Source organism: Pteropus medius, unplaced genomic scaffold, assembly GCF_902729225.1.
Source record: "Pteropus medius unplaced genomic scaffold, Ma_sr-lr_union100, whole genome shotgun sequence".
NCBI lineage: Eukaryota > Metazoa > Chordata > Mammalia > Chiroptera > Pteropodidae > Pteropus > Pteropus medius.
Window position 1 is genome coordinate 9,952,321 of NW_024349802.1, and position 20,102 is coordinate 9,972,422.

Genomic DNA, 20,102 nt, shown 5'->3' on the forward strand with positions numbered 1-20,102 from the left:
CAAAAGGCAGAAGAGAGAAAAAAATAGAAATGAGAGGAAGAAGAAAGGGAAGGAGAGAGGAAGGGAGGACATTTTGTTCAAACTGAGTCACTACAGGACCAAGACACTCACTGACATACATAAGCAGTGTTGGATGATGCCAATAAATAGTGAAAAGACTCAGCCTTCCTTAGATTTGTCTTTCTCTTACTTCTCCCCATTTCCCTTCACTCCCAAAGTGTACCCCACAATCCCATCATTAAGATGGACTCTTGTAAATCAAACATTTCATCTGGTTACCCCTATTACTGCCAGCTTTGTGCAAGAAAGAACCCCTCTCTTTTGAAACCTACCATTCTATACCTAACACTCAAAGGTATCTTCAGCTAGCTATTTTGTTCAAATATTGGAGGTTGAAATGCTAATGGTCTTTAGGGAACAATTCTTCCAACTTCTCCATCTGCAGTCTAAGCCAGTGGAAATCTAAAGCCAGTTTACAGCCCTCAGATTACACTGCACACAGGGCTACTTACTCCACTGTGTTTAGGGAAATCTGGATCTACCCTTAAGATCCAAAGGTCTAACCTAGAAAATGAAGACAAGGCAGCTTGGATAATTCTGTAACCTCATGAATAATTTCCCCCAAAATTCACATTATTTTGTTCCCACATAGACCTCAAATAATACCACTTTCAAATAACGATCCTGCAGTTTCTATCTTTAGAAGCAAGGCAATCTTAGGAAAAGCAATGGGATCTGAGGCTCCTTCACTGACTAACCACAGGCTCCAAAAGAGACCCTGAGAAGTTGTAACTACTCCTTCATGGAGCACCTTGAAGCTCCCCTTAAATAATGTACACAAAGCACCAAGCACAAGAGACCTTCTCCCAAAATATTAGTTTTTCCCACCTCTCTAACAGCTAGAGTTTCTGGGTCCTATTCTGCTTCAGCCATTCTTGGCCATGAGATACTCGGCAACCTCTTTACCCTCTGTCCAAAAGTGTGAATTGGCAAAACCAGGATAACATAATGGAGATTAACAAAGTGATGTTAATGCAAAATTTAGGGGGCTGCAAAATTTAGGGAGTTTTTCGGTGGGGAGAACACCTTTACAAATATACCATACTATCATTCCATAAAAATTCACCTCTGCCCAGATAAACTAATTACGGCCACGGATAATCAAATCGGAAAACTTTTTAATCCAAAGAAATGGTTCCCTCCTTTCAAACAACTGCATTATACAAATCAGCAATAGACTATTCTGGAATTAACAAAATGAAACTACAACTCAATCTTTGTTTACCCAAATCAACACATTATGGGGAATAAGGCAAGATCAACAACCTAGTAGTTTATGAATAACAACAAAATAAAACCTTAACATGAACAGAAATACAATCGGCCTGATTAGAGCACAAGCAACTAAAGGCTTACAAGAGACTCCTGCACATGAGCTCTGCTTCATTCAGGTTCTTCTCAGGCCTGCCTAGCAGATCAGTGGCTAGTAGGGTGTCACTCCCACTCTGACCTTGGCATTACCAGGGGCCTCCAAGAGTCTTGATGTTCTGTTTCAGAAGAGGGAAAGTTAGAGCAGATTCAGAGGAGCTTCTGTTAAAGCTCTCTAGTTTGCCCCACAGGCCTGCTAGACAAAGGTCTCCCTCACCAATCCCAAAGACAATCCAAAAGTCCCCATAATGATCTATTAGTCCTCACATTCCAGCTATCCACTGTCCAAGGCTCAGACTGCTCCAGAATGTCACCAAACCCACTGACCCTGGACACCATAAAGTCAAAATATCAGGTGTCAAATGGAGCCTTCCTGATGCTCAGCAATGCTTAGTTCTGACCTCTTGATTATCTAAGCACCTTCCTCACAGTGGTTCTTCCTAACCTTTCAGTCCTCAAGCATCCACTTGACTCCTCCTCTTTCATCATCCAAGGTAGAAGCCCCATCCTTGGCTTGGCTCAGAAAACTGAAGACATCTGATGGAAGCTTCCTTAATTTCCCTCTACACCTCTCCCACTTTTCCTTGTTTTCTTCTAGCCTTTGCTTCTAATTTCCAAGGCTCATCATATTCACAAGGCCAAGACTTTCCATCTGCCACCTAAACAATTTTGCCTCATCAATGATCTCCTCTCTGGAATTTCAAATCTGTCAACACAGCTTCCTTTCCCTTCTGCCTTCCAATATACACAAAAGCTCTCTCTACTAAACTTCAATGACCCTGCCTCTAGGAAATCTTTTCTTCAGGACCCCTTCTTTGTGTTCTCACAGAGTTATATTCCTGTCCGGGGGTTCTCCTCCACCATAACCACAGATAGGCAAGGCTCTGTCAATGCCCACCATAGTATCTCCCACATCAAGCACTATACCTAAAAATACTACAGGAGTTCAATAAATGTAATATGAAATAAACAAGTTTTTTGATGTGGCTATCTCTGAAATTACCATTTTATTCTCCCACTTATTCTCAAACCTTTCATTTCCTTGCCTCCCATTCACAGCATGGCCCCTGACAGGACTCAATTACACATTCAGAGCTTTTACATCTTCAGATCTACTGCCTTGTCAGTTCTCCTCCTTACCTCCCCTCCCTCCTATCGCTCCCCTATGCTGCCCACCACCACCGCACCATGATTTTTCTACAGATCCCTGCCTCTCCAGGCAGGTAACAGTTATATTCACTTTTATGTCTCTGTTCATGTCATCCCCCCTCCACTCATGCTTCCTACCTGTCCTCTTTATCTAGTCAAATATTACCTCCGATTAAGTTACCTCTTATTAGTTCCTACCTCCAGTGCTGTTACAAAACTAAGAATGGAACAGGTTCTAGAAAAGAGCTTCTCTTTCCAGCTCCAAGACAGCCCTTGAGAGCTATTTCCAGTCCTAGCTAGTCCCAACTTGGAGATAGCTTGGATAGTCTTAGCCAGCAGGGTGAGAGGCCAATATTAGAGAAAGAAGGGAAGTCAGGGCTACACAGATTGTCTGAACTAAAGCCAAGCCCTGGGCATGAGGGCTGGAACTGGTTTTGGCAGCTAATTTTCCATTATCTCTACTCCAGTCTAAGTTTTTCATTGCAGCCAGTCTGGGCATATGATTTTTGAGAGCTGAGGCTATGCCACTCTGCTAAGTATTCTTTATTAAACTTCAGAAAGAACAGGTGAATGGAGGAGGCAGAGGAAGAGGAGGATAGGGGCCTAGAATGAGCATTAAGCATACAAATGCTTGTTAGAAAGCGTACGGCCAACAGCTGCTATCCATTACTACCCAAGTCCACAGATTGCAAACTGGACCCTGGCCTGCCACATCCAGGTAATAAAGGCCAAAGCCCAGGCAGAGATACTCTGGTGCCAACATGGAGCTCAGCCAGCTCGTCTCAAAGTGGCCTCAGCCTTGGCAGTGGCTGCCATAGAGGTCACAGGCCTTCCTGCCCTGGCCTCTACCTATTACCCCGAGGGGTATGAGATTTGACTGCTAAGGAGCAGAGGTTAGCCATCCAGTAAGAACCCCACATATGGGAAATGAGGTCTCTCTGAAGAGACCTAAACTGTCCACATGCATTGCATCCTTCTCTCCCAATACTGGGTGATTTGGAGCCTCAAAAATTGCTCCTACAGGCCTCAAGAGGCCTGGCATCCTGCTATGCCCCAAGCAGTTCCCTTAACTCAATTACCAAGAGCAAAGGAGATGCTCAGAGTGGAGAATGGTGAACAAAGGCTGGGAGGTAGCAATAATGGAGGAAATGGGCCAGAAGTATAGGAGGAGAGGAACAAATGAAGTTCTCAAGGAATCCCCAGAAGACTTGAAAGACTTTAAAGTGGGAGGAGAAAGCATTGTGCAGAAAAAGATAGCACTAAAAATAAGCTTTTTTGAACACCTCATCCAAAAAAGTTGCTAGAGACAGCAACTTATGTTTTCAAAAGAGGAAACAGACTATCCCAACACCACACGAAAACCATACTGTTTCTTCTATCCAGGCCCTGCTCCACATTTCCAGCACTGCACTTGAGTGAGGGTAAAAGATCATCCAACAGAGGCCACATGCTATACCCTCCCTCAGGCCGTTACCTCCTGGTGACAGACAAAAAATCCAACTGCACCACTCTGATGAGCCACAAGAGCTTAGGTATGAACACCCACGGCTCATGGGCCTAAAGGGGTATGTGTGTGTATGCTTGTGTGTAAAGGATGGGATAGGAGCAGGTATACTCTTGGGGACCATCTTGGAGAATGAGAGGACCCATAAGGAAGATCCCTCCAGACTAGGGGATAAAGGGAGCGCTGGGGATGTGGCAGAATGCACTGAGAGCTTTGCCCTTTGGTCCTACCTCAATTGCAACCTGTGATATAAAATATATTTGGTCTTTATCCCCCAGTTCCTGGAAGAGAGTTCCTAAAAGCTAAGTGATAGAAGTATCTTTTTTTCGTCCTGAGTTTATGTTGATGAGATGACTTTTGGTGAGTGGCATTTAGATAACTTTAAAATGGAGGCTGGTCACCAGAAAGACCAAGCCATGATTAGAGGGTTGGAACTTTTAGCTCCATCCCCGTTCTACCACGGAGGGAAGAGGGGCTGTAGACTGAGTCGCCAATAGCCAATGGTTTATCAATCATGCCTAAGTAACTAAGCCTCTAAAAAAGCCCCTAAACAACAAGGTTGAGAGAGCTTCTGGGTTGGTGAACACACAGAAGTGCTGGGAAGGTGGCGTTCCCAGAGAGGGCATGGAAGCTCTACACCTCTTCCCCCATATCTTACCCTATGCATCTCTTCCACTTGGCTGTTCCTGAGTTGTACCCTTAACAATAAATCAGTAAACATAAGTAAAGTGTTTTTCTGAGTTCTGCAAGCTGTTCTAGCAAATTACTGAACCTGAGAAGGGTGTCGTGGAAACCCCCAACTTACAGCTGGTCTGTCAAAAAAGTACAGGTGGCCTGGAACTTGCAACGCATCTGAAGTACTGGCAGGGACATTACGCCATTAAACTGTGCGATGTGACACTAAGTCCAGGTAGATAGCATCAGGATGGAAGTAAACTGCTGGTCATCCAGTTGGTGTCAGAGGACTGAGTAATCACACAACCCATCCAAGTTGCAAACAGCCAAAGGCCTCACAAACAATCCTGCAGAATCACCCAGACCAGAGGCAGGTGCTCCTTCAGAGAGATGTCCAGGCCTGCAGGAAATCAGACTCCTCTTTTAAATACTTGAAACAGAGTAGTTGGTCTACTATAAATGAGGTTTTTAAAATTCAGTTCCCTCCTATTGCTCATGCAGATCTGAAATGATCTGACCAGATGGCTGGTGCTCTATAATTCTTGGATTGCTCTCATCAGTTGTTGATGATTTGGGTTTTTTTCCGCCACCACCCCTCCCCCACTCTCATATAAACGTGTTCCTGCACAGGCTTCCCGCATGCTCCCATCAAGTAGGCAGGCTCTTTGAACTAATGCTAGTATTTCAGAGGTTCTCACAGCCCCCTGGAAGTCAGCTTAGGTCAATAATGAGCATCAGGTTTGAGCTGCCCTGAGTCCACTTTGGGTCAACACGCAGCACTGGCTAATTGGCAGCACAAGGGGACCCTTTGCCCAGGCTGCCTTGTTGCCTTCATTTCTCCTTCAGGTCCCCAAGGAAAAGGAGGCAGCAAAGGTATATTTTTTCAAATGACAACTATAACCACTTATTGAATATTTCCTATGTGCCAGGCCCTGTGTGAAACATTTTACATATGTTAATCTTATTTCAATCTCAACTCATTCCTATGAAGTATTTTCAACCCTATTTTCAGATGAGGAAACTAAGGTTCACAGATTCTAATCAAAGAGACCAAGACCACATAACTCAAAAAGAGAACTAAAGGGTTGGAGGTATATCATAAAATTTGACTCACTGCTCTACCGAGATTTCAGGGATAGAGAGAGAAGGCCCTTCCCATACCCCGCCTTTATGCCCTCACTGAACACAAGACACTTCCACCAGAATAACCAAAACATTTTGGTGCCTTTTTCTATATCGTTATCCTCTGTGAAACTATGAGCTGCTGGAAGGCAGAGATCATGTCCCATTTGCTACCCAGACAGACAGTATGGTATCATGGTTAGGAGCTCAGGCTTAGGGTCAAAGCTAGGGTTGAATTCTGACTCTACCAGTTATTAGTTGTTTGACTAAGTCAGTTCTCCTGAGGTTCAGTTTTGTCTATAAAAATGAGGGTAGTTATAGCACCTGCCCTCAAAGAATTCCTGGCACAGTCGAAGCTCAGTAAATGTGAGCTATTGTCTATATCTCTGACTACCAGTACAGTACCTGGCACAAAATAGGATCTCAGAAAATGCTCGGGGAACAGAAGTACCACCATACATGGCTGTGACCAGCTTTCTATAATAACAAGTGCACAGGCACAGTATCCTAGATTTCAGGGGTTCTCAGCCACAGGGCAAATTCCTGAGTGCCCTGCCCAGGACCCACAGGATCTGCCAGCAAACAGCTTTCCTCTGCTTGCTTGTGAACAGCTGATGCTGAATCCACACTCAAATGCTTGCTGTGCCTCCATAAGGTGAGACAGATCCCAAAATAAACCAGGAGAGAGAGAGAGAGACAAGAAAATCACTTCTAGGAACAAGAGGCTCACGGTAAGAATGCTGACAGTAGTAACAGAGGCAGGCAGATTTCAGAATAGTGACCTGCAACTCATCCAGGGCTGAGTGGCTAGGGCCTAATTCCCACCTGGCCTGATGGGAAGGCCCATGAAGTCATGGGTTGGTCTCTGATATTCCAACCCATGACTGAATTCTGCCTTCAAATGAACCCAAACCAGGTACCCCAGTATCTCCTTCTTAGAGGCCTGGGGACAACAGAGCTGAGGTCCTCCCTTCAGATATCTGATGAGGACAGAAGGTACTGAACTGGGGTTAACACTTTGCCATTTTCTGAAAAATGCCCAAAAGATACACCACCATCTTCCTGTGTCACGTCCCTGACTCTCAGGTAGAAAATGCCATACTATCTCCTTCTGCTCTCTCATCAAAATTCTCTGTGAAGGGAGAGCATTATATGATCAGGGAACTCAATTCTTCTCACCAGAAGTTCCCTTCCCTACCTAAGGAAAGAAATGACAGGAAGGCTACACCTTCACTGGTATTTAATTCCACAATCAAGTTGAACAAGTAGAACAAATCAAAATTCTACCACTTAAAATCGGAATTGCTGTGTAATGATTGATGTCTTCATGTCAAGAACCCTCACAAAAGTCTCTGCAACAGGAAGGGCAAGACATTTCCCCCACATCACCAACAGAGAAAATGAAGGGCAGCAGAATTCAGTGACTTGTCCAAGATCTCCTAAGTAGTAAAGCTATGATTTGAACCCAGAACTGCTGTGTCTAAAGTCTGTCCTCTTCTTCACTAAGTTATACTACCTCCCCATTTATCTACCCATCAAACAAGTTCTCAGGACTGACTATATTTCTTTAATCTTTAAGTAGCTGTGTTGGAAGTTCCCAGCCAGCATTTAGAGTGTGGAGAACTAAATATTATACTTTGGCAAGTGCCAGCTATTCACACAGACCACTAAGAGATCAATTTCCCATCCGCAGACATACAAACAAAACTTTCTTGATATATACACAGAACACCTCAATCTGATACCTGGGCCTAAAAGAGCCTTGCCTGCCCCGACTGGTCTGACTCCCCAGCCCCCAGACTCAGAACCATCCTACATCAGACACTGAGGCCAGCACAAGGCCCTCACCAGTCCTACTTTGGGAGTGAGTATAGGCAACTAACACTTAAGATGGGGCAGGGCACAACTGGAACTAGAGTTGCTTTGCCCCTGAATTGTGGGGCCTGTGTCTGTACTCAACTGCAACACACCAGCCTTTGGGACAGCTTCAGGGGAATCTGGAGAAGAATTTATGGAGGGCTCTTAAGAAACTAGAAGGCATTAAGTTAAATGTAAAAGTCAGTATTCCACTCTAATTCTCCAGGAGGCACTCAGAGCCCTCAACCTGCCCTTGTCATATATGCTCTGGCTCTCCCTCCCCAAGGCTACAGAGAGGGGCTCTTTGCTTAGCCATTAACAGCAGCCCCACTGGCCAGAAGGTCAGGCAAGGGCCCTGGGTCAGAACTTCCTCGCTTATTCTGCAGTTTGGACCCGGACCTTGAAAGGTGCCACAAGAAGAGAGGGAGCACAGGACATTGTTCCATTAGCTCCAGGCACTTATCTGGTTTAAAGCAGTACAAGCACTTTTAACCACCTAAAATCAGTGGATACAGCCCATGTCTTCTACTCCCCACTCCTGAGAACTCTTCTAGTTTGAGTTCTAAAGAACCAGGGGCTCAGTTCTCAGAGAAGCTAGGGGAGGGGAGCAAGAGGTTGGATCTGCTGAACCAATACCTCTGTTCCTAAAACCTCCCTCTACCCAACACCATTAGCTCCTACTTGGCTTCCTTGGTGCCTCATCATTCCTGTGTGGTAGCAACTACCTGTATGCAAGTCCAGCAGGAGTGATATCACAACCAGAAAGTTGGCTGACACAGCAAATGCTGCCCTGCCAGCACATCAGCAATGGGGGCAGTGAGGACATAGTGATGACTATCGGCAAGGAGCTGATGAAACTACACTATGGCAGCTGCCAGGGCTTGCCATCTACCCTACCAGTGTAGAACACAAACAGCCTACTCCTGAGAACAAGCCCAAGTGTCACCATAGTGGGGCTCTAGCCAAGGATAGCTGGGACCAGAGAGACCAGGGAGAGGAAGGTAGGTCCAGACTCTGGGGGCAATGACATAGGACAAATTAGCTGAATGACATAGGTCAAGTTATATAACTTCTCTGAGCCTCGATGTTTTCATAAGAAAAAAAATAATAGTTCCTATTACTGTGAATACTGAACAAAACTATGTACATGAAGCACGTAACTGTATGTGAATATAGTAAACTCTCCATAATTGCTGGTTACTTTCATTATTATTTTAAGCCCTGGGACCAAGCTCATAAAAGGGTTAGAAAGTTGTTCTTCTGAGGATGTCTCATTTAAAAACCAGGCCAGGACGAGCCCCTATTTCTTGGCACAGGTTCCTTTAGCAAAAGAACCCTCCTGCCCTGCACTGCTGCTCAGGACTCTCCTGTGAACAATATTTCAGCAGCACTGAGCAGAGCAGAGGAGCCCAAAATAGCATTTGCAGAACGAGGCACATGTCACTGCCTCTCCTGTGCTTCAGAAGTGCAAGGAAAGAAAGTTTTCAATCACTTGCTCAGAAAGCTTGGCCACCCACCACCTGCATTCCTTCCAGGGCACTCAGACACTGCAATCTCTGTTCTGCAGGAAAATGAAGGTCCCTGAGTCCTGTAAGAGCAACCACCACTCTGATGGACCACATTGTTCCCTCTAGCAGGCCAAAGAGTGGTTGCTCCTTCAGAGTAGCCCTGTGGTGACAAAGGACATATGCAATTTGAATTCAGAGTGTTTCATAGGGACAGGGCTGGGCTTGGTACCTGGCCGAAGGGCCTGCCACTCATGGGTCGGGTGAAACACATTCAGAACCTCGGGGTCCAGCTCCTCCTCTGCTGTGGTTTCCTTTCTCTCTGTTTCTTTGGTGCTGCTCCTCTCTGGGTAGGTCAGTGCAAACTCCTTCAGAGAAAAGAAAACACAGGGCATGACCAACCACAGCTAAGCACCAGGCAAATAGAAAATGATCTAGGGTGGTACTCTCCCCACTTCTAGGCCCCACCTCCCCTCCTCAGCCATGTTTGGACCTTTCGCAAGAATAGCTTCATAACCAGCATGCATGGGGCAATATGGTTAAATGGACACAGCATATGTTATATGTATGTGGCACTTTTGTATATAAATAAGGAAAAAGTTCACAAAGTTCTATATTACCTCCAGGGGATTAAGGGAACACACTGAGGTTGGCAAAAGGAGACAATAAGAGCCTTTTACTTTTTACTTGATATGCTACTACACTGTTTGATATTTAAAACTCATACCTATTACTCTTACAATTAAAAAAAGAATATATTTATAAAAGTAAAAACACACATATAAACAGGAGAATAAGGTCTCAAATGGCCACCCCAGATGTACAAAAGCTAGCAGCTGAGGCCCGCTTGATTCCTAAGCAGACTAGCAGGGCACAGTAAGGACCTGGCCATCCCCCCAGGTGTCTATGGGACATAAATGACTACTTGGGACATTCCAGTCCATGTAGAAAATGGTGTAAGTGGGAAGCTGGGAGTCCAGCTGGGCTGAGGAAGGAAGAAGCCCAGCCTGGAAACCTCTTCTTAAAATCTGTTTCCTTCTATCCCATGGAGAACATGGAGAATTAATGAGATGGTGTCAGTAGAGCACTTTGAGCTCAGAAGACAGAGATGCAAGATAAATACAAAGTATTATTCATTTTGCTCCTCCTCAGCCTCCCATCCTTCCAGTCCCATTTTTAAACCTGTTCTTGCATAAAAGCAGTAAGGCCTCAGGAAACTGGAACCAGAGGGTTCCAGAGCTCTGGAAAATTATATTTGGGAAAGCAAGAAGGAACCCACACTAGCATACCAGGAGGTTATTTTCCTCTACCTCCCAATTCTTCCCCTAAAAACAGTAAGTATAATCATAGATTCCTCCTATGAACCCAAATCTATACTAAGTACTTTACATAGACCTCATTTTGGTTCCCAATGATTCTAACTTTGCATAGGAGTTAACAAAGCATCTCTTTCAAGTAGTGCTCCAGCTCCAAATAGGTATCGCCACCTGCCTGAGTCCCTTGGGGTCTGATCTTTAATTAACTGTCCGAGGAAAGGTTAAGAAGTTAAGGTGTTGGTGATAACAGTGTAAAGCCCCTCCAAGGATTTTCACATTTTAACAAGAAATAAAGGCATGAAATTCAGATGGCAGGATTTCCTATCTTGTTAAGGACCAGTAAGGAAAATATCTTGGGCAAGAAAAGGCCTTCAAATCATGTCACAAGTAATGAGGGGCACTGACTACAGCATCATAGGTAAGAACTCAAGCTCTGCATCAGATAATCTAAAGTTCAAATCTCAGTTTCTCGTGGCTCTAGGAAACTTACTCAACTTTCTAAGCCTCAGTCTCCACATATGTAAAGCAGAGATAATAATATCTAACTCATACATTAGATAAAACACTACCTTGTAAACCGCCAGCCCTGCATACACAGTAGCTGTTACTCTTACAAAGACAGTCATAGGTTCTGGGTTGGATGAGTCTGTGCTGTGACATCCAACAGAGACTACACAATATGGTATCACTTAGGCAGGTCAGGTTTGGGTTGTGGTCACCTACGCAGCCTCACCCCTCAAACCCCTCCTACCCCTTCAACTTGAAGTTTGCACAAATCCGAACTCAAAAGAAAACTAGGAATAGAAAAGAAGATGTGCTTCCGAGACTAAAGAGCAGACAGACTAGCAGGAGGCACCCTACATTCTAAGGGCATGGACATCAAACTTCCAAAAGCCAAGCTTCTAAGGGCAGGCTCTTTGTCAATCTTTTTCACCACTGTATGCCCCATGCCTAGCACAGGGCTTAGTTTGTAATCACAGGACAAAGGAAAGAAGGAATGTTTCCCACTTTCCCACAGGCGGGTATGTCTTTTGGATGCCTCAGACTGAGGCAAGCCCAAAGTAGCTGAGTCTGCTAGAAGCCAGGCACCAGCCACATATTCCAGAACAAAGACCACCTTGTCCACTAAATACCTATGTATTTCAGGGCACAGCCACACTGTTCAGCCTCTGCAAAGCACAATATAATAGACTGTGAGACTTGGAGAACGTTAATAAAATTCACCTCAGAGGCATATGGGTCAAATGCCTCCCAGAGCCCCGCAGAGATGGATATAAATGAGTGTGGTGGGTCAGGTTTAAAGTAACAGGGAGTGATGGGACTGTGAAAACTGGAGCCCTCTTGCCTTGACTAAGGAACACAGCTGCTACTCAGCTGGTTCACCACTGCCATCAAGGTATTCAACTTGAAAACAGAAAACCAGATTTGTATGTGAAATTTTCTTATTTTTAGAATACTAAGAGGGCCAAACTAAACATCTATAAGCTTTAAACTGCAAATCTTCCTTTGGTATACAAACAACTCTTGCTTTAGTATATCTATTAGCCAGGTAACTCCTGGCAGGTGTGGCTACAAGCAAGCAACCAAATTCTTATCATCAAGAGAGCCAGAGGAGAGAAAGAGCAATTAGGGGGATCATTTTATAAACTACTTAAATGTCTAACCAATGTACTATATACTTGAAACTAATCAAATAAAAAAAATTTTAAATCTAAAGAAAAGAGAGAAAGAAAGAAGCAGAAAAGAGACAAGGAGAATGGTGATGATAAGAATATGGTAGAAAGCCCTTCAAAATCTAGGCAGGGCTAGTGTTCATTCTGATGACTAGGGGCTGGAAAAGCCTCTTTTTCAAGATTTCTTTAGCAAAGTTAACAGGGCACACTCAAGAAAAAGGATTAGAAGGAGAATGATGAACCACTGAGCCATATGTTTCAAGGCCTAGGAAGGCCAAAATTTTCACAACAATCCTGTCACTGCTCAAAATGGTGAGCTTCCTCTTGGTATCACCTTTGAACCAGATGTTAAGCTATACACACATACACATACATACACAGAGAAAATCTGTCGTTATTTTACAGCATACTTCAGTTTTTAGTGGGAGTGATACAAAATTGGTGCTCCCTTGTCTGATCAGCTCACCCTATTCAACAAACTAGCTCTGAGTGACTTTGGACTATTTTCCCAAATCACATTTGGCAAGCACTACAGGAGGTTCAGTCACATGAACATATCATAAGCTAGAAAGTCAGTTCAAAAGGGGTATTCCACTAAAGGTTGTGAGGAAAAGTAACATCGCAGGGATGAGGTTGTAATGATAACAGCAGCTACCATTTACTAAGCCCTTACTATATGCCCAGCACTGGGTTAATGGGCCTTCCAAGCCTCATCCAAGTTTCGTCTATGAAGCACTTCCTTTTAGTCCCATTTTACAGATGAGGATGGATATGTCCTGTGCAAATATCACACTGCTGAGAAAAGCAAAGCAGAGATTTAACTCCAGGCCTGCCTGGCTCCAAAGCTCATGCATGATTTCTGACTCATTTCTGTGTTTCTGTTCTTAGTCATGTGTCCTAATGGCCATGCCTTGGATACTGAGAGAATGTAGCAGGGGCAATAAAATCATCTTAGCACATTTATCAGCATAGCCCCCTTCCCAAGGGAAGGCTTTCATGACCCAGGTGAGAAACCACAGTCCCAAAAAAAAGGACAAGCAAGACTAGCCTTTCTCTGCCTGGGCAGTGTCCTGAACAGGAGAGAAAGACCAAAAGGTGAGAGAGGCCTGCCGGCCCTTGGTCACCTGCAAAGTAAATCCCATGTTCTGGTGCCCTCTCAGCTGGCTTCTCAGGGCTCTCTTCTATGCTGAATCCTCAGCAACCTCTTCTCCCTACCACCATCACTCCAAATACCAATTTCTTTTCAATTGACTGGCAAGAAATCCCAGCTAAGGTGTTAGCTGACAACACCTTACCATGTCACACTTCCTTGTGCTTATATCTGAATAAGAGATTCTTAAAGATCAAAGCCTTCAAGATCCAAGAGAATAAATATCTAATGGTAGGTTGATAGACGATGTGGCAAAGACAGACTGCCAGGGCAACATATCAGGACAGGAGTGTGCCTAAATTAAGCCCTAGAAGCAGCTACCCTCTTACTAAAAATAAAAGCTGATATTTATTGACCATCCATTGACCTTACTGTGCCAGTTCCAGTATTAAGTGTGTGCCCTCTCTCTCCCTCCCTCCTCCCGCCTACTCTCTCTCCTTCTCTCTCTATAGATATATTTCTATATATATTTCTATATATATAATCACATTTAATCTATGTGAAAATCTTAAGAGGAGGTACCAACTCTCTTTTACAGATAAAAAAACAAAGCTCAGAAATAGCCAAAATGCCAAAGTAAGTGGCAAAAGGGAGTTTACCAAGGGTCTGTGCTCCGTCCAGTGAATTCCACTACCTCCCTCATTACTCACCACCTTTTTGAAGGCCAGTATACCACACAACCACAATCACTTCAGCATCCACACTGCTCCTAAGATGTGGTACCCCAGAGAAGTACCACAGCAAGAGCCAGGAAGGGAGGCTGGCTCCAGATCGTACTCTGATACACACAGCCAGCCTTTCCTCGGTGGCCATTAATTTGCACAAATGCCCTTGGGGAGGACAATTCTAGGTCTCCGGGAGCACTTGCCTGGACTCCAGGCTCTGAAGAAAGAATCATAACCACCCCCACCTCCTCCACTGGCCACTTGCACTATTGTGAAGGTGGCTGGCGGCATAATTTGGATTTTAAATGCCATCAGGAAAGCAATTTTTTTGGTATGAGAGAAAAGATGCTTCAACTCCTACTTGTGCTTAGCACATGATGAAAGATTATGACAAATGGATACAGCTTAGGAACAGACAGAAGGATAAAAGCAGCTTCTGTTGATGAAAGTCAGTATTAACATTTTTTCTGAGACTAGACTCAATAGAGCTAATATAAATGGGCCAGAATAATTATGACTCTGAAAGCTCATCTATTTGGTTGGACTATTATCCGAAAGGGACTTACTAACACACAGTTCTTAAGTAAATTCATCAGCACGCTTTTGTTAATTGTGCATCTGCTAAAGCTCATGATGGGAAACACCAAGATCCTCATGAGCTGCAAGTTGCAGGGGAACACAGCCCTGATCCCTTGAGATATCTGGGTGCTTTTCTGGGCCACATTATGCCAAAGACAGCTTCAGTCCTCATGCTGTGGTCAGTCCCACCCTCTAGGGCCACTGAGATCTTCTCACTGTCCTTGAAGGAGAGGCCAAAAACCCAGCACCAACGAGATCTTAGAAAACATTAAAATTTCAAAAGGATTCATGACTTCTAACTGTACATTCTCTCCTGCTCTACAAACTGGGGGGAAAGGCAGAGAGAAAACAAATGACTTCAGAGAGAAGGTGGAAGCTTGCCATGAGCCAGAGGTGAATCTCAGCTGAGCTGGACTGTTATTAAATTCATCACAATTGTCATTTGCACTTCAAGGCCCTCCTGCTCCAAAGCCTCCAGCACTTTACCAAACATTTAGTGGGAGCCCCTGGGGTTGGGGAAAGTAGCCAGGGGAGGGTGAAGCTGTCAGAGCTGACAGTCAAGGCTTCTCAAGGGAGGGGAAAGAGAGGGCACTGGGAACTGGTCAAGGGCAGGCTGTTGCTGGGGCAAGCCAGGGAAACAGAGCCAGAAGCCTCAGCATGCTATAGCCAGGCCAACCTCAGGACTTTCTCAGGCATTCTACTCCTGCCTATGGCAATGACAGAAGCCCTAAGCAATGAGGTCTAGATTAATAGAGGCCTGCAAAGAACAGGAACAAGAAGACAGATGGAAAGAGGATACAGATAAACTGAGAAAGCACAAGGGGAGTATAGGAAGAAACATTCTTACTTGAGCTCACCACACAGGCACCCAGCTTTTGGGGGAGAATCCTGACTTTCCCAGCTCTGTCACATACTGGCTGTATGATTTTGGCCGTTACTTAATGTCTCAGCTTTAGTGTCCTCCTCAAAATGAGGATAATAATTGCAGTTGTCTACTTCGTAGTGTCGTTGGGAGCATTAAATGAGAATATATATAAAGCATTTAATAACAATGCTTATTGGTATTATGTCATTAATATCATCATACTTTCCCCAAAGAGAGTTTTAAACAGAGGCCAGAGGACTCAGCGATAGAGGGGAAGAAGTACACAGACTCTATGACCCAACGCTGGCCACATTCCTATAAGAAAAATAAAAGCTCACCCCACTCCCACAGCAGTCCTGGTGGCAATGGAGTCTTTCTTGGACCCGACAGGGATCCCTCTACTGATGAAAAGATACTTACTGGGTTCTGATGACTGAGGCAGAAGATGAAGCAGGAAGCCATCAGCAGCCCGAGGAGCATGCCGTGAGGAGCCATCCCAGATAGGGGCAGGCCCTCGGGAGGCACAGGGAGACCTGACAAATGTAAACACAGAAACCAGAAGGTAAACAGGAAGCTGGTGCCTGATCCCTCAGCACTGTGATTCCCATGATGTCACTGGTTGGATGTCAGATGTTTCCCACTTACAGGCATCACAAGTCTTCTACCACAGGGGTAGATCTGAAGTAAGCCTCCATCTCCCATAAGGAGTCCATCTAGCCATGGGGAGATATGCCTTTGTTGGAATTGAGTCAACTAGGACTCCAGCATGAGCTATAACAGCCCTGATCCCTTCCTTCCTCATTATCAACTCGTTACCAAGTTGTACAGGCTGGTATTAGCTATGATAAGAAAAGGAAGCTAACAACTGATTTGTGTGTAGACAGACATGGGCCCAAATCTGCATGAGTCTTTATAACCATTCACTTCTAAAGCATACCTGCTGTTATACCTGAAGACAGATGCCTTTAGCATACCCTAAACCAGTAAAGTTCAATATTCCCAAGCCAGAAGCCTTCACATCACTTTTCAAATTCAGACAAAGAAACTAAAGTGCAGGCTGTTAAAATTAAAATGACATAAGGATGAAAGGATGTCCCTGTACATGGCCTGGAGAGTTAATTTTGTTAAAATGACAATACTACCAAAGCTATATGCAGATTCAATGCAATCCCTATCAAAATCCCAATGATTTTTTTTTATAGAAATAGAGAGACCTATCTTAAAATACATATGGAATTTCAAGGGCTCAGAGTAGCCAAAAACAAAAAATCTTGAAAAAGAAAGTTGGAGGACTCACAGTTCCTGATTTTAAAACTTACTACAAAGCTACAGTAATCAAAACAGTGTGGTACTGGCATAAAGACATATAGAATTGGAATAGAATTCAGAGCCCAGAAACAATCACATATACGGTCAATTATTTTCAACAAAGGTGCCAAGGCCACTCGATGTGGAAAGGACAGCCTTTTCAACACACTGTTCTGGGATTGGATATCCACAATGCAAAGAATGAAGTGGACCCTTCCCTTACACCATATACAAAAAGTAACTCAAAATGGATCAAAAATCTAAAATTAAGAGCTAAAACTCTTAGAAGAAAACATAGGAAAATCTTAATAACCTTGGAGTTGGCAACAGTTTCTTAAATATGACTCTAAAAGCACAGGCAATAAAAGAAAAAATAGATAAATTGAACTCCATCACAATTAAAAACTTATGCACGTTAAAGGACAAATTCAAGAGAATGAAAAGCCAATTCAAAAAATGGAAGAAAATATTTGCAAATCACATATCTGAATGGGTTTAACATTCAGAATATATAAACAACTCCAACAGCTCAACGACAAAAACACAAGCAACCAAATGAAAAATGGGCAAAGGACTTTCTCCCAAAATGATACACAAATGCCAACAGGGATATGAAAAGATTCTCAACATCATTAATCATTAATAAAATGCAAATCAAAGCCACAATGAGAGAACACTTTAAATCTGCTGCAATGGTTATAATAAACAAACAAAAAAAAAGCAGAAAATAAATATTAACGAGGATGTGGAGAAACTAGAATTCTCATACATTGCTGGTGGGAATGTAAAATGGTACAGCTGCTGTGGTACAGTTTGGTGGTTCCTCAAAAAGCTAAATATAGAATCACCACATGATCCACAATTCCACTCATAGGTATATGTTCCACCCAAAAGATATGAAAGCAGTGACTCGAACAGATACCTCTATGTGAATGTTCATAGCAGCATTATCCACATCAGCCAAAAGGTGGAAGCAACCCAAGTGTCCATCAATGGATGAATGTATTTTTAATGAGGTATATGTCTGTATATATACAATAAAATATGATTCAGCCATAAAAAGAATGAAATTTTGATACATACTTCAATGTGAATAAACCTTGAAAATGTTGTGCCAAGTGAAATAAGCTAGACATAAAAGGACAGACATTATATGATTCTACTTAAATGAAATGTCTAGAATAAGCAAATTCAGAGACAGAAAGTAGATTACAGGTTACCAGGGGAGTTACTGGGTACAGAGTTTGTTTGGAGTGGTGAAAAAAATTTGGTCAGCAAACTAGAATAGAAATCAAGCGAACTTAATCCAAATTGGCAAATGATATAGAAAAGAAAGGCAGAAAAACAAAAGACCAAAACAAAAATCCTTAGAAAAATTCAGAACATGTCAGTATTAGGCCCAGACCCTTATAAAAAATTTGTGTGTTGATCACTCAGCCCCAAAACACCTCATTAGGCAATTTACTCAACAAAGGCTTAACTGAATTATGGGGGAATATTTCTTAAGAGTATGGTGTTTACCTTTTCTCTTTCCTATTCCTGCCACACTCCTCCATGCTCCACCTCAAGAAATTGGTCCTGTGACATGACTGCAGTGAGACCAAAAGCCCTGCCTGAACTCGCCCTACTCTCAGAAGTTACTACCCCCTTGCCTGGACCACACCTTCCCAGACAAACTTTCCCTAAGGACATCTGGAGCCATAAAGAAAAACAGCCCTGCTGGACCGGCACTGTGCTAAAAAAGCACAGCCAAATGGAAAAGCAAAGGCTTGGGTGCTATAAATAGCTGCTACACTCACCCAGCAGCAAAAGCCTTTGCTTTCTGCCAGCTTCTCCCCTCTTTTTCTGTCGACAAAATGGAACAGTTGAGTGCCACATGAGCTTTCCCCAGCAACCTGGCTCCCTGGGACACCAATCACAGTGAAAGACAGGGAGTTCACAGCACAGCACTAGGTTCTGGACAGGTGCCTGGCTATGTCCGGGTATGAGGGGGGTGAGGGGCCAGGTTGGGTGAGAATAAACAAGGGGCAGAGGCTGCCACATAAGGAGCGAGAAGGATGAAAAGGGAAATTCAAGTATTCCAAGATACTCATCCCTGCAGCCTTGGCTGTGGGGAAAAGGAATAAAAAATGGAAGTGGGAAACTCACAGCATTATCAGGACAACCTACAATAAGAGGGAACAAAGATTATCCCAAAAGCCGCAGATTTCCTTTCCCCTAAATGAGCATGTCCATATGTATATGCATGTATACGCAGAGTCAGACGCTCCCTCCTGACAGCCAGGGATAAACACTGGAACTGATGCTGGGGGAAAAGAAGAAAAGAGATAAATGAGGAAGTAGTAGTCAAGGGCAAAAAAGACAAGTGAATAGGGAGGAAGAGGCGGCCCAGAAAGGATGAAGGAAGAAGAGGCCAGGGGCAACTGATACACAAACAGCAGCTTCCCCACCTCCTGGAGTAGGATGGGGTGGGGGAACATGAGAGAAATGGCGACTCTCACAGGGCTTCCAGCGCCTCTGTCTCCTGCACACAAATTAACGCCTCCAGAAGCATTTTATTCCACTACTAAGGATGAGAAATCAATCCGCAAATGGATCCTTCATCTCCCCCAAATAATTCCATATGGGCTGCACACCTGACCAATTCATTGTCTCCACATATTTTTCCATGAAACAGGGAGAGAGAGAACATGGAGGGCAGGGAGGTACACAGGGAGTGACCTAGAAAAAGTGAGGCTAGGAAAAAGGTGTGAGACAGTTGTCCAGGCTTTGCAGGTGTACCCAGAGGGCAAGTGCAAACTCTACAGCAAACAGGCATGCGTAATGGTGTCCTCTTAAGGCCTGGCCTGCACCCATGTCATCTGGTCTTGGTTCTCATTCAAGATGTGGTGGTAGAGAACAAGCAGGCAGTTTCCCCTGGGCTTTATGCTGAAGCTGGGGAACAGAGGGAAAAGGAGAGTAGCACACAACTATGTTCTGCCAAGGTGGCTCACCATCTCAGGGAGTGACCTAGGCGGCAGCGGCAAAAGGAAACCTCAGACTCTGACATAAGTAAAGCCAAAGTCATGACATCCCATTGAGGCACAGTTTAGTACTCTCAGCCTGAGGTTAGTGCCCTTCCCAAACCATCTGCCATACACTAACCTGGGGTTCACCTGATCATCTGCCCCTGAATACCCTGCAGAACCTTCCCATCATCCTTGGCTCTCAGTGGAGGATAGACCTACATCTTTACATTTACAGCTTTCTTTCAACTTAAAACACCACCACTCAGTACAGGAAAAGGGAATGTATTTCAATGTTCCA

At 44.0% G+C, this 20,102-nt stretch overlaps 1 protein-coding gene across 9 annotated transcripts in view; it reads right to left on the minus strand.

The window, feature by feature from the left end:
• Window positions 1-20,102, minus strand: part of SIL1 (SIL1 nucleotide exchange factor) — a 168,475-nt gene that overhangs the window by 106,621 nt on the left and 41,752 nt on the right. For all 9 annotated transcript variants that reach the window (XM_039836225.1, XM_039836219.1, XM_039836220.1 and 6 more), the window contains 2 exons: window positions 15,909-16,021; window positions 9,473-9,608 (listed from right to left, as the gene is read on the minus strand). In XM_039836225.1, coding sequence (XP_039692159.1) covers window positions 9,473-9,608; window positions 15,909-15,983 — 211 coding nt within the window. In that variant the 5' untranslated portion in view covers window positions 15,984-16,021. The remainder of the gene's footprint in view (window positions 1-9,472; window positions 9,609-15,908; window positions 16,022-20,102) is intronic.